Genomic DNA, 14,360 nt, shown 5'->3' with positions numbered 1-14,360 from the left:
CTCTCAAAGTCTATCTGAGTCATGCACAATTCCCAGCTGTCTGCATGGCACAGCCAAACACATACTCTTAGTCCACTTGACCTCTCAGCACATTCAGGGCTGACTTTCCTGTATGACATCTCATTGCTTTAAGAGTCAAGTCAGAAAACTTCACTAACCAGTGGCATGTAGGAGACTTTTAGAAAGGAGTTGTTTGTTAATGCTTCCTAAGGCTTCAGTGTGTGCTGAAGACAAACAGAAAACACATTTTGTTCCCACTCTGATTATTATTCATCTAAAGACGAAGAATGCCAGGCATTTAAAAGGAGGGATATTAAATACCAACCTTTATTACAGTTTATCATCACTTTTACTCTTGTGATGATCTATTCTTGCTTTTCCTATTGTTTCAGTTCCACGTTATATTATAATTACACTACTAGAATTATCTGTCAGGAAATCCCAAAGAGCTTTGTTTGTTTGATTATTTCTGCTGACTCAGAAAATGATCCTGACCAAATTTGACATAAAATAAATAAAAGATCATAGATCACCTGCAAAGGCATAAGGAAGTAAATTGTATTTTTGTATGACAATGAGATGCAAGCATTTCTTCCTTAACCAATCATTTTTCACTGTGCTTATGGAGATCAAAGTCTTCTTACAAGCTGTTACGCCTCTCTTTGCTCCAAAAACAGTTGTATAAATAGGACTGATAATCCACTCCTTTTCTAACTGCAAACGTGGGGACAGGGACAAAAAATGGGGGTGCTAAGGAGTCTGATATTTTTGCTGTCTTTTCAGCTCCTGCTGCATGTGGCAAAAGGCTCCATGGTGCGGCTAAATGAGAGTGGCTATGAGGATTTGGTTGTTGCGATTAATCCCATGGTGCCAGAAGATACCAACATCATCCTGAACACAATGGTAAGAACATGTACATGCCCATGAACTAATTCTCAGTAGTTAGGAAGGCACTGACTTTTTCTGCTTCCAAAGTAGAATGTGTCCCATTCATGTTAGTAGGTTTTGAATAAATAATGAATGAAGCCCAGAGTTATCAAACTAGTTATTTCTAATTTGCTTTGCCATATTTTGCTGCTACAAAGGGCACTAATTTCTTAAGACAGTTCTGTGTACAGAGATATTCCTGTTTGAAGACAGGCTGAAATTCTTTAAAGTAGCTTTCCAGGTTATCTTTACCTGAAATAATGTCCTATGAATTTTTTAATAGTAATTGGTTATACTATAACATGTTATTAGCTAGCAGTCTTCCTAATGTTCTGCTCAAAAGATTGTCTTAACTTTGTGTGGGTATAACACAGATATTTGTAAATGCTGTTAAGCCAGTATTAATTTAAGGGTAAAATTATTGAATTCAGTAATTTTTATCTCACATGAAGGCTAGAGTGTAAATTTTATCACAGTCTCTGATTAAGAGGAGGATTAGAGAACAACTGAGAGAGTCCAAGAACTACAACTTAGGTTTTGTGGTTTCTTCATTACTTTTTTTCTTAATACTGTAGAGCTTTCTTAGTTTTGTATTATGTACTCAGTTCTGCTTTATCCTACTGCTATTTTCTGATTAGGCTGAAGAATTCATTGCATGAACAGTCAAACTTTAAATATTAATGTAGATACTATTGTGTTTTTTTTCCCCAGACAATGATCAAAGATGCTTCTAAATATTTGTTTGAAGCTACAAAACATCGATTTTTCTTCAAGTCTGTAAAAATTATACTTCCTAAAACCTGGAAGAAAAACAGCAAATATTCAAGATTAAAAACAGAATCATATAACAAGGTATGATTTAGAGAGCTGACTATGATTAGAACCACAAGAAAAATCAAGACTGACAAAGCTACATTATAAACCACAGCAAATGAGAAATCCTGCCAGTTCTTACTCAGAAGAAGAGTTAGTAGGAATGTTGATAGGAAGAAAATAATTGCAGGACTTCATTTATTGAAAAAGAATCACCTAAACCTTCTCTACACCAACATTATATATGCCTTTGGTCTTACTGTTTCAGGCAGATGTCATCATAGCAGACCCTTATTTGAAATATGGAGATGATCCCTATACCTTACAGTATGGAGGATGTGGAATGCAAGGACGATACATCCATTTCACAACTAACTTCCTGTTAGATAGCAGCTTGCTTAAAGTTTATGGAGAAAGAGGTAATGCTACAATTTAATGTAACTGCCTGCTTTATTATTAATATGACACAGCCGATATTTTTTTAATTTCGTTTTGCCAAACTGAAAAAACTTGTAAGAGAGACCCTTTTTTGGAAATATTAAATACTTGTAAGATATATCAAGCTAAATATTCAAACACTGGATCAAGAAGTTGTTAAATTCTTTAAAAACCTTAAGAAAAGGTTAATCTTCTGCCCTTAACTACTGCCATTAGCAGTAGCCATCCTTCTATGAGCACTTAGTGAGCAAAATGTCCAGCGTCCATAGACCTGATTTTGTATTATTGTGTCAAAAATATAGAGGTTTGCTGCCCTGTGGGCCAGAGACTTCATGAAAAATTAAAAAAAAAACCATAGTTTTCCTCATCTGATGTTTGCCAGTTTGGAAAATAAGTGTCTCTATTATAATGCCTGCATTTCTATAAGACTGACATGAAAAATAGTTTGAGTATTGCTTACTAAATTGATGCCTTCCTAGTAGATCATCTACCTGGACTTGTACAAAGCATTAGATACTGTCCTACATGACATTCTTACTTTTTAAATGAAGAGGTGTGTATTTGACAGGAAGACCACTGAATGAAAGTGGATTTGTCTGTTGGTCCTATTTCATACCCTTGCAGTTCAGAAAGCCAACTGTATCCTGGGCTGCATCAAAGGAAATGTAGCCAGCAAGCTGAGGAAGTGATTCTCTCCTTCTTCTCTGCTCTTGTGAGCCTCCACTTACAGTACTGCATCCAGGCTTGGGACCCCCAAGATAAGAAAGGTGTGGAGCTCCTGGGTTGGAGTTCAGAAGAGGCCACAAAGATGATCAGAGGGCTGGAGCACCTCTCAAATAGAGCAAGGCTGAGGGAGCTGGGCTTGTTCAGCCTGAGAAGATGCCGGGAAGACAGCATTACTTCCTTCCAATACCTAAAGGGGCCTACAGGAAAGATGGGGTGGGACTCTTCTTCAGGTAGTGTAGTCATAGCACAAATCTTTAAACAGAAAGAGGGCAGGTTTAGATTCCATACAGTGAAAAATTCCTTGCTCAAGGGGTGGTGAGGCACTGGCACAGGCTGCCCAGAGAAGCTGTGGATGCTCCATCCCTGGAAGTGTTCAAGACCAGGCTGGAAGGAGCTCTCAGCAGTCTGATCTAGTGGATAGTGTCCTTGATATGGCAGGGGTTGGAACCAGATGGTTTTTAAATATCTTCTCATCTGTATTCTGTGATTCTATGACTTTTGCTTCTAGGAAAAATTATTATCCCTCTTGCTTAACTATTTCACAGACTTATACTAATACCCAAGATAAGAATTATTTTATCTCCTTAAAATTTAAAAGAAAAATGCCATGGATGTTTTACACTGTTTTAGTTTGAGTGTGCACATGTTATTGCTTTTCAACAGGTAGAGTCTTTGTCCATGAGTGGGCTCACCTTCGGTGGGGGGTGTTTGATGAATATAATAACAACGCACCTTTTTATGTTTCTGAAAACAAAATGGTTGAACCAACAAGGTATCATATTTCATTTTTCTTATTTGACATTGCACTCCTTCAAAGATTTAAAAAATGTTTTCAGTATTCTTGTTATGTGTGCTAAGTTATTACTTCATAGAGTCTCTGTGATCTCTTTGTATCATTAAAAGATGCTTACTCAGCATGGTCTACTGCCTGCTCTGAGACCCATAAAGCAACAGCCACCATCAGTGCTGTTTTGTAACAGCACTGTTCTATAGCTCAGGCTGGATAATCTTTTGCTCCATGTGCAACTGCGGACTTTAGTCACCATTGATTATATACCTAAGATAATTTTATTCAATAGCAGTTACTGACAACACGGAAATTCCCTTGCAAAACCTCTGTGATTTTAAACAGCTTTAAACAGACATAAACAGTGATTAATAAAGAATTAGTTCAAGCTTTCCTTCTTTTCTTGTCCAGATATATTAACACAGTCTATTAGCAGAATAACTTTTGTTCATAGCCAACAAATATCACAAGAAATTTATGAACTCAACAGCAGAAACATGCAAGTATTTTATGATTATAAACTCTTCTAGATCAGTTTAAGGACTTTTCCAGGAATAAGGATTGTCTACCTGTGTAACCGTGTGGTGTCTAGGACCAAGCTGTGCCAATGCCAATTTGTCTTCAGGCAGAAAAAATTTTGAAAAATAACCATATATGGGTTATCTATCTATCTATCTATCTATCTATCTATCTATCTATCTATCTATCTATCTATCTATCTATAGATTACCAGCCCTGCCCACTTTCTCTTCCCCTAGGTGTTCAGCTGGTGTTATTGGTAAACCTGTATTCCGAAACTGCATTGGAAACCAGTGTGCACCAAGAGAATGCCAATATGATGGTCAGCTATATGAAGCTGGATGCATATTTGTACCAGATGTAAATCAAAACAGCAAAACTTCTATTATGTATATGCAGAACTTACCTTCTGTAAGTATTACTAAATCTTTCTGGAGTGAGAATTTAGCAGCAATAGTCAATAAATGACCAGTTATGCTTCTTTGATTAATTTCTGTCTATTTCAATGAATATGGCTGGTTCTGTCATTTCTAATAGGCTCCGTTCCAAAGGACAACTGCTGTACAAAGCATCTATTGCAATTGATCTGATGGCTGTTTCATGTCAGTAAGGGTGAGATTTACTGAAATCTCAGCACCCTTCTTACTTCTCTTTTGGAAAATCAGATCAGTGGGCACATGAGTGAAGCATTCTTGCCAAATGCCTTGGCCATAAGATAACTGTTAAAGAGTTCTTTTTCACACTTCGTTGCAGAGCAATCTTATCTTTCTTCTTGTCTATTAAGATCCTGCTTGGCTAGGCACCATGGCACACAGAGAGGAAACTGGAGGAGTCTTCATGTGTCCTGTCTCCCAAAATCAACTTCACATTTTTTGAAAAGCTTTCTTATACTCAGTCTTTTGGGTTAAAAACTCTAACATATTTCAATCTGACTTTTTAGGTGGTTGAATTCTGTGATAACAGTACTCATAATGCTGAGGCTCCAAATATGCAGAATAAGATGTGCAACTACAAAAGCACATGGGAAGTAATCATGGAATCTAATGACTATCACAACTCATCTGTCATTAATAGCCTTGCACCTCCCTTTGAGACCACATTCCAGCTACTGCAGACTCAAGACAGAGCAGTCTCATTAGTACTGGATGTTTCTGGGAGCATGGATTTGGTAAGATTAAACATTTTACAAGCAAGTTTGTGCAAAAATTGTAATAAGCAAAAAAAGATATGAAAGTAAAATTATTTTTAGTCAATTCAGTCATTAACTATTTTATTTTAGAAAAAAAGAAAAAAGAAAAAAGGATTACTGTCATTCTCATCAGTGATTTTTTTTTATTTTTTTTTTTAAGAATTCCTACTAGAAATCATTTCAAAATACTGAGAGTTGTAGGCCAGATTTGGTCGTTTTTTCTTGAAAAATCTCCATTTAATAACTTTCCCACCTCTATTCTATAGCTACAATGACAGTGCCTTTATATTACTTACAAGAAGAAAATGTATCATAGGTAGTTTTACACTGTATTTTCATTATGAATATAATATTACAGGTTTAGAGTTTCATTTGTCACAGGAATTCAAGCCTAAAAATAAAATTGCTCATCACAAGAAAACAACTCTATTAAAGGCTCTGTCACACTGAGAGATATTATTAAATATTTGTCAGTTGTGTTTTAAATAAAAATATAGAGAAAGAAGCATAAAGCAGTATGTGCTCCAATTCTATAGGTACGGCATAAATGTCATAACAATACTAGAATTTTCCTAAAGTGCTCACAACAAATCTATTTTGAAACATGCCATTCTAGCCCAGAGCTTGAGACTGATCTCAAGCAAAGATTTGTAGTCATAAAGTATTACATGAGATTTATAATACATATGTCTGTCATAATACATTTTACTAAAGCAGTTGGTAAGTAATGCAATGATGAAACATTATGAAAAAAACTGTAAGAATAGCTATAGCTGCAGAGAGAAATGTTTCCAAATATAACTGGATTGTTTGTTTTTTTTAAGTAATCTCTTCAAATATTTTCATTTAACATATTCATTCTTTTTACCTCAACTAATGTCCTTTATATTTGCAAAACTCTGGGCTAAGCTACTCCTCAGGCATTACAAATGTTGCCCTTTTGCATTGCCACCATGTGGCAATTAGAAGCTGTACTATGCTGCATTTTCATGATACCAGAACACAACACACACATCCTGTGTTTTAGAACTGAGCATGTGTATGTTACCCCATGCAGATCGTTTCTAATTTCTAATTACAGTCAATATCAAGATTTTCCTATATTTTGTGTTCTTTCCAGAGAAGAGACTGCATTCTAAAGGTGTTGTTTTTATTCACAAACAGAATAACCGCATCACAAATCTCCGTATTGCTGCAGATGTGTTTCTAAGACAAATTATTGAAACTGGCTCCAGGGTTGGAATTGTCACATTTGAATCTACTGCATCTGTAAAAAGTCCTTTGGTACAAATAACCAGTGATGCAACACGTCAAAAACTTGCTCAGTATTTGCCTACAACTGCTAACGGAGGAACCAGTATCTGTGCAGGCATTGAGAAAGGACTGCAGGTAAAGTACAATGTTGTCCTCCAGAAGAGAGCCATGAATATGATCAGAGGGCTTGAGCACCTCTCCTACAGGAATAGGCTGAGAAAGCTGGGGCTCTTCAGCCTGGAGAAGAAAAAGCTCTTGGAGCACCTTACAGTGTCCAGCCACTACCTGGGGAGGGGCTACTGGAAAGCCGAGGGGAACTTTTTATAAGGGCATGTAGTGACAGAAGGTAAGGAGAAATGGCCTTAAACTGGAATAGGGTAGATTTAGAGTAGATTTTAGGAAGAAATCCTTTTCTGTAAGGGTGGTGAGACATTGGAACAGGTTGCCCAATAAGACTGTGGATGCCCCTTCCCTGGAGGAGTGCAAGGTCAGGCTGGATGGGGACTTGAGCAGCCTGGTCTAGAGGAAGGTATCCCTGCCTATAGCAGGCGGGTTGTAACTAGGTGATCTTAAAAGTCCCTTCAAACCCAAACCATTCTGTGATTCTATAATTTAACTTTTACTAAACTTAAATGATTATATGTTGCAATATGAATTGCAACAATATTGAAACAGGTCTACTATTAAACAAAAATTCAAACACTGCTTAAAGAAGAAATTAGTCTTACATTTGAAGGTAACAGTTCTAAATGTATACATTAACTGCTCTCTTGAATAAGCAAGTATTGAAAAGTTATTCATCTGTTTGTATCTCACATTCTTTTTCTTTAATGCAGATAATCACCGATGCAATTAATACAACATATGGTTCAGAAATTGTGTTACTGACAGATGGAGAGGATTCAACTATGTCAACTTGCCGTGAAAGAGTGAGAGAAAGCGGGGCAATAATTCATACCATTGCACTGGGTCCATCAGCAGCAAAAGAACTAGAAGAATTTTCAAATATCACAGGTAAATAAGTGAACTCTTTCTCTGGCATTCATTGTCAAGTATGAAAATGTAAAAACCTTGCAATTCATTGGCCTGGAAAAAAAAATAAATTTGATTTGTAAGAAATTTAAAACATTTAATTTTAAAGAAATCTGGTTTTCATACAATACCGGCAACATGCCATGGAGGATGGAAGACTCCTTGCATAGCTCTAGGAAGAAATCTGACCACAAAGAAGTATTGTGAATAAATACTCTCATTTGAGAGGTGCACGTGATGTGCATATTCATATTTGTATCTGCTTGTCAAGTCCCCAGAGCTCAGCAATCAGTCTCTCCTTGACTCTGGGAAGAAAAGACACGGCTCCAGAACCTAGGAAAAGTCTCAAAATGTTGTACTTCATGTTATGCTGTAAGGAGTGATTTTTAAGCTGAGATAAAATGAGCTGATCACACAAGCCAGAACAGATATTTTTCATGAATTTACTGTGATACAATTAACACATTGAAAAAAAAAATAAATGCATTTCAGTTTTATGTTTGTTAACAAATTGTCTACCTCATTAGAACATTTGTTACCAGAAGTCATATAAAAACTGGCATTTTTAGAGTATAAATCAGTATTACTGAATCTTTTACTCTTGTCTTTCAGGAGGTTTACAGCTTTATGCTGTAGATGGAAACGTTCCAAGTAAACTAATAGAAGCATTCAGTGAAATTAAGACAGGAAGTGGCGATATTTCTGAACAATCTATTCAGGTCTGGATTTCAACATTTCTTTCATCTCTTATGTGTATATTTGATCAGTAATTGACTGAAGTTAGGTATTAATGATCCTAAACTAATGGTGCCTCAAATTAAAAATAGTACCAAACACAATTTTTAGTCATCAGCTACAGTTACAGTGAAATAAATTTACTGCCTTGAATTGACACTTCTGCCCCACTAACATAGAAGAAAACAAAATTAAGTTCATGACAGACTCTTTTCTAATTGCAGATTTAATTTCCATACTTGCTAAATAGCAATATGACAGATTTTCTCTCCCACACAGCTCGAAAGCACAGACCAACAAGTTAATTCTTCAGGATGGATAAATAATACTGTGACTATTGACAAAACCGTGGGAAATGACACTTTCTTCGTCTTTTCATGGAGCATAAAGCAGCCAATTTTCTTTGTGAGGGACCCCAAAGGAAAAGAATATGGAAGCTCAGACTTTACAGTTGACAGTGCAAATTTAAGAACCGCTAGACTCCATATAAATGGCACTGCAGAGGTAAAGACAGAATGAATTTTTGTTTGTTTCTGAATTAATATTTCCTGTAAAGAAGCACACCTCTTTTCTTTTTTTTTTCCTTCATAATGTTTTCAATATTTTTTATTTTATTTTCAGGTGGGAGACTGGCATTATTACATTCAAAATGATAATGCAGTAGCTCAAAATATATCGGTAGCAGTTACCTCTCGAGCAGCCTCTTCTGATGTTCCTCCTGTGATCTTGCAAGCATATATGGAGAGGGCAAATATAGCACCTTATCCAGTTGTTGTTTATGCAGAGGTTAGCCAAAACTTCTTGCCTGTTCTTGGTGCAACAGTGGTAGCCACCATAGAGACGGACGGTGCTGCTGCAGTAAGCCTTCCTCTTTTTGATAATGGTGCAGGTAAGGATCAAAATACATAGCAAAAATCCTTGCATTTATGCATCTTGGAATCCAAATCTGTGTGTTACCATCAGACTTACCATGTTGTATCATACTATGGTGACATCTTAATCAGTGCAAAAATAAAGAAGTAAAAGAGAGAAACCTACTGTTTTAAGACAGAAGTAAGCTACCAGGCTATTTATGTATTTATTTATTTAATTATTTAGTGGTGGGCAGAACAAATAAATTGGTCTTACACTGAAAAATTGTCACATCTTTACTGTATTTCCAATTGTGAAAGCATGGGAACTGGGGATGGTAGAAGGTAAACTACTCATATCCACTTTTGTTTCATGCAGCCACCTGACCTCAAGTGGGAAGGTAAAAAGAAAGCTAGCTGTTTTGTTAGTCCACCTCATATTCCGTGAAGACGGACTACAGCCTTAACATTAGCTCACCAAAAGATAGAAAAAATCTCTTTTGCATGTTTAAACAAATCCATTATTATTATTATTATTATTATTATTATTATTATTATTATTATTATTATTATTATTATTTTAATCGTTCTTCTTAGAGCAATAACTAGATATTCTGGAATTCAGCATCCCTTAATCTCTTTTTATCTTTCCTCTTCCTTTTCTCTGTTAGTATTCTAATCAGTGGTGCAGACCTATAGCTTTATGAGATCAACAGTAGTCAGTAGTATCATCTCATTCTGACCGGATTTTTACACTGCTATATTTAGAAATATAATAATAGTTCAGTGGGTTATCTTGTGTTTCTTAAACAACATCTCTATTCTGAATCAATGAGACTATTTTTTTAATTGCTGCTAAGATTTACAAAGTTAGTTTGGGTGCCTCCAGCAGACCATTTATTGCAGCAACTGCACTAGTTCACATAAAAAACCTTTTCTTGATGAAATCCTGGCCAGAGGTCTATTATGCTGTTGTTTTCAATTTAAAGATGTTTTACTTAGTAGATGATGATCAGTGAGTATTAAGTTAGTGGTTACAGACAGTAACAAGATGTTTACCTAGTTAAAAATGTCAATGCAAAGTGGTTCTTTCAAGCAAAATATGTTTAAAATGTAGATTATTACTGTGGGACAGTACTTGCTTTTAAAGGTGTCTGCATTAAAAAACATTGTCAGGTTTTCTGCATTGCAATGTTCAGGTTTTATATCTGTGTATGAACTAACCTCATTTACCAGCATATATCTTCTTCTAGACATTAATTCTCTATAATTTAATATGAAGGTGCTGATATGACCAAGAATGATGGAATCTACTCGAGGTACTTTGCTTTAAGTGGTGGTGGAAGATACAGTCTAAAAGTGAGTGCTCGAGGGAGAGATCAAACCATCAAACTTGGCCGTAGACAAAATAAAGCCTTGTACATACCAGGCTACATAGAAAATGGTAAGGATGTTTCTTAAATAGGCACTTATTTATGTGATTTCTGTATGTGGGGAGATAAAAAAATATAGCAAGTGGGATCATTTAGATTCACAAAAATACTACTCATGGTATATGAGTATATGAGTACACATAGTACTCATTCCACCTACCATTTTTACTACAGAACAAAACAAATCCCCTCCAACTATAGTTTCCAATGTACAGGAATAATCTAAATTATCATCATTAATCTAAAATAATATTTTTTCTTGATGCTATGAAAGGATAAATATTGTTCATATTCTGTATGTCAGCAGCTCAGAAAAAAAAATTCCACAGTTCTTCCAAGATTTTAAAATGGGTCTATGGTATAAATACATTCAACATGTAATGTTAGTACACAAATTAATGCTAGTAGAAAATGTCACGCATTCTGTTGCACTTTCTTAGTAGTTTTCCATTTTAATGCTGAAGATACTTAGTTGTTAAAAATTAATATTCACACACATGTACATAGTGAAATTTAGAAAAATCAACATAAAAGATTGTCTAAAAATCTCATCAAGTATGGCCTATCAAACAAGCTCTTCTAAAGTGATATGTAGGAAGAGACGGAAAAACCAATTTGTTACAGAGAACATATGCAACCTGCTTTACTAATCATAGAATCATAGAATCATAGAACCATAGAACCATAGAATCAAAGAATCATAGAATGGCCTGGGTTGAAAAGGACCACAATGATTATCTAGTTTCAGCCCCCCTGCCAAAGGCGGGATCGCCAGCCACCAGACCAGGCTGCCCAGAGCCACAACCAGCCTGGCCTTGAATGTCTGCAGGAATGGGGCATCTACAGCCTCCTTGGCCAACCTGTTCCAGTGCATCACCACCATCTGTGTGAAAAACTTCCTCCTAATATCTAACCTAGACCTTCCCTAAGTTTAAAACCATAGCTTCATTTCCAGTTTCTACACATTTCATAATATTTCTACTGTTTTAATATCCTAAACAGTTATGTTCAGCATTCTGAGATCACCTTATTTGCTGTCTTTACCTCACCAAATTTCTATAAATTTGAATAAGAAAAATAAAAATTATGAGATGAAGTAAAAAGATAAAGTGAAAATAAAAAGAAATGTTGTTCAGAATTTTGTCATGGTGAAAGCTGAAAATTTTTTCCAATAGGTAAAATTCAGATGAATGCACCGAGACCTGAATTGCCTGATGAAGAAATCCAAGCCAATCTGGGAAGTTTCAGCAGAACTTCAACAAGTTCTATTACACTGGTCAACTCTGGAAATTCAAATTCAAATTCATCAGATTTTCCACCCTGTAAAATTACAGACCTCGATGCTTACATAGAAAATGAAACAATAGTGTTGACTTGGACAGCTCCAGGAGGTGACTTTGACATTGGAAAAGGTAAGTAGGATGCTTTATGGGATCAGATTGATCCTCCTGTCCTAATGGACATGCTCTAAGGACCAGCAGTCAGGTATGAGGGCATGAATGCATATTATGCATTTTAGTTCTCCTTTAAAAAAAAAAAAAAAAAAAAAAAAGCAAGGAGTATTATTAGTAAAAAGGCAAACAAATAAATTAAAATAAAACCACAAGACACTTTAGTAAAAGGTCTTAATCCATGTTTGTGCTCAATTTAAGAAAGAAAGAAGAAAAAATCAAAGAGATGGGTACAATATGCACAGTCTAAAGCCTTACTATATACACAGAAATATGGTAACATTCTAATAAAAAAAAATCTTTCATCCCAAGTGTGCTACATGGGGAAAAGGAAAACTAATGCACAAACATTTCTTTGTGTAGACTAGAAGCTATGTGTTCAAAAATACATTATGATCCCAGGTTTACATCTTACACTTATCTGAAATTGTCAAATAAGAAACCCCACAAGGAAAAAAATCTCTTTTTTCAATTAAAAAAAAATTTAGCTATTCTATAGCTAAAGTGATCAGACATTGCACTGTAGTTTAAGGCAGCACTGTATTAGTCAAGGCAAATCTGTATTAGTTTAGAGCTGGGCATATCGTACACATTTCTATTATCTAAACAGTGAAAGAGATATTTGTAAGAGGAAGAGAGAAGGAGAAGGGGAAAGTCTTGACAAGCTACAACTTTGTTACAGAAACAATAAAATCCCCCAAAACTAGTTGAACACATGTATAGCAACAGAACTACAGCTTCTCTGATTGCAGACAAACAGGAGAATCGTTCTATGTATGTCACAGTTTTTGGCATCAAAACCTAATGCAGGGAGAGATCACAGGCCAAATGCAGGACAGACTTCTGCTATATACATATATCTTTTAATTGCTGTTTTTCTTTGAATAACAGAATATAGCCCTTGCAAAGCTAAGAATATCAATGTTCTTAAGGCCATTTAAAAGAAGGAGTTCCTAGTCTTGGGAAAAACACTCTTGACGCAGCAAAGTGAGGGTTAACAGCAGTCCCGTCAATCACCCATACTAAGCAATGCAGTCCATAGTAAACCAGAAGTTTTTCCAAAACAGTTCTAGAAGTCCAATACTGTTGTCACAAGCAGGGATATTAAATTTCTGTATTAATTTCTTTTTACATGTTCTCTTTTTTCCCCTAGCTAATCACTACATAATAAAAAGCAGTGCAAATCTTCTGAACCTGAGAGATGACTTTGATAATGCCGCTTCCGTGGATTCCCTCCATCTCATACCTCAGGAGGCTGGTAGCATAGAAACATTGAAATTTAAACCAAAAAATTTTACAATAGAAAATGGTACCATAATCTACATTGCCATACGTGCTGTTGATGATAAAAACTTGATTTCAGATACGTCTAATATAGCAAAGGCCACATGGTTCATTCCTCCAAAAGCATCTGTGCCTTCAGGTGATGATGACGGTGTTAACATTACAGTAATAGTGGCAGTTGTAGCTGGATGTGTAGTACTTGTCTGTATTATTGTAATTTCAACTGTGTGTATTTTACAAAACCAAAAGAAAAGAAGGGATCCTGCAATCAGAATGTAACAGTGTGGGTAAAATGCTTTTAAAAAAGAAGAGAAAGGAATATAGAGTAATTTTTGTCATGTGTAAGTTTCAAAGCAGAGAAAAATAATTTAATGTAAGTGCACTTATTTTAAGCAGATATGTATTTGTCGTTTTGATTGTCTTATAGACATAGATTTTCAAAAGTGTGTCTTAAACATGTGTACTTTCATTCCTTTCTATGCAATATAAGTACTTAACTCTTCTCTTGCAAGATCTTTCCAATACAGTGTGCTTTATTTTTGTGTTAAATAAAGAAGAGAAAGGAAAATGACGTTTTCTCTATTTTTATTTTGCACACAATAGCCATGTAAGCAATAACAAACGTTTCAATTTCAGGTAATATCAAGGCAGGAATAGCAGCCATATTTTAGAGATTAGACTTCTTTGGAGAAAAGAGTCAGAAATAAAAGGGCTATTTAATGATAGTAATTCTCTTAAATAGCTTTTAGGTCACCGAATACCTATTTTCCAGATATTTTTCCTTTTGGTTGCTTTTCAAGCAACCAAAGTACTTCTATGGCCACTGCTAAAAGTTCTTTCGTGGGAACTACATCACACAATCAGAATAAACATGTTGCAGTACTGTTATTGGAACTGTTTCATGGCATTATGTAGAAGTAT

General features: G+C 35.5%; 1 protein-coding gene across 1 annotated transcript; it reads left to right on the top strand.

Annotated features, from left to right (window-relative positions):
- The first annotated feature begins 708 nt into the window (after nucleotides 1-708).
- On the top strand, nucleotides 709-14,010 carry LOC107317562 (calcium-activated chloride channel regulator 1-like). Its single transcript, XM_015870419.2, has 14 exons — nucleotides 709-903; nucleotides 1,639-1,779; nucleotides 2,009-2,159; nucleotides 3,568-3,676; nucleotides 4,450-4,621; nucleotides 5,151-5,378; nucleotides 6,564-6,788; nucleotides 7,490-7,667; nucleotides 8,298-8,404; nucleotides 8,700-8,924; nucleotides 9,042-9,309; nucleotides 10,554-10,715; nucleotides 11,880-12,116; nucleotides 13,309-14,010. The coding sequence occupies exons 1-14, from the start codon at nucleotides 742-744 to the stop codon at nucleotides 13,716-13,718; spliced, it is 2,775 nt and encodes a 924-aa protein (XP_015725905.1). The 5' UTR covers nucleotides 709-741; the 3' UTR covers nucleotides 13,719-14,010.
- The last annotated feature ends 350 nt before the right edge of the window (nucleotides 14,011-14,360 follow it).

This window comes from Coturnix japonica, chromosome 8 (assembly GCF_001577835.2).
Source record: "Coturnix japonica isolate 7356 chromosome 8, Coturnix japonica 2.1, whole genome shotgun sequence".
NCBI classification, from domain to species: Eukaryota; Metazoa; Chordata; class Aves; order Galliformes; family Phasianidae; genus Coturnix; species Coturnix japonica.
Note: the sequence above shows the minus strand (reverse complement) of the source record. Positions and strands in the feature narration are given on the sequence as shown.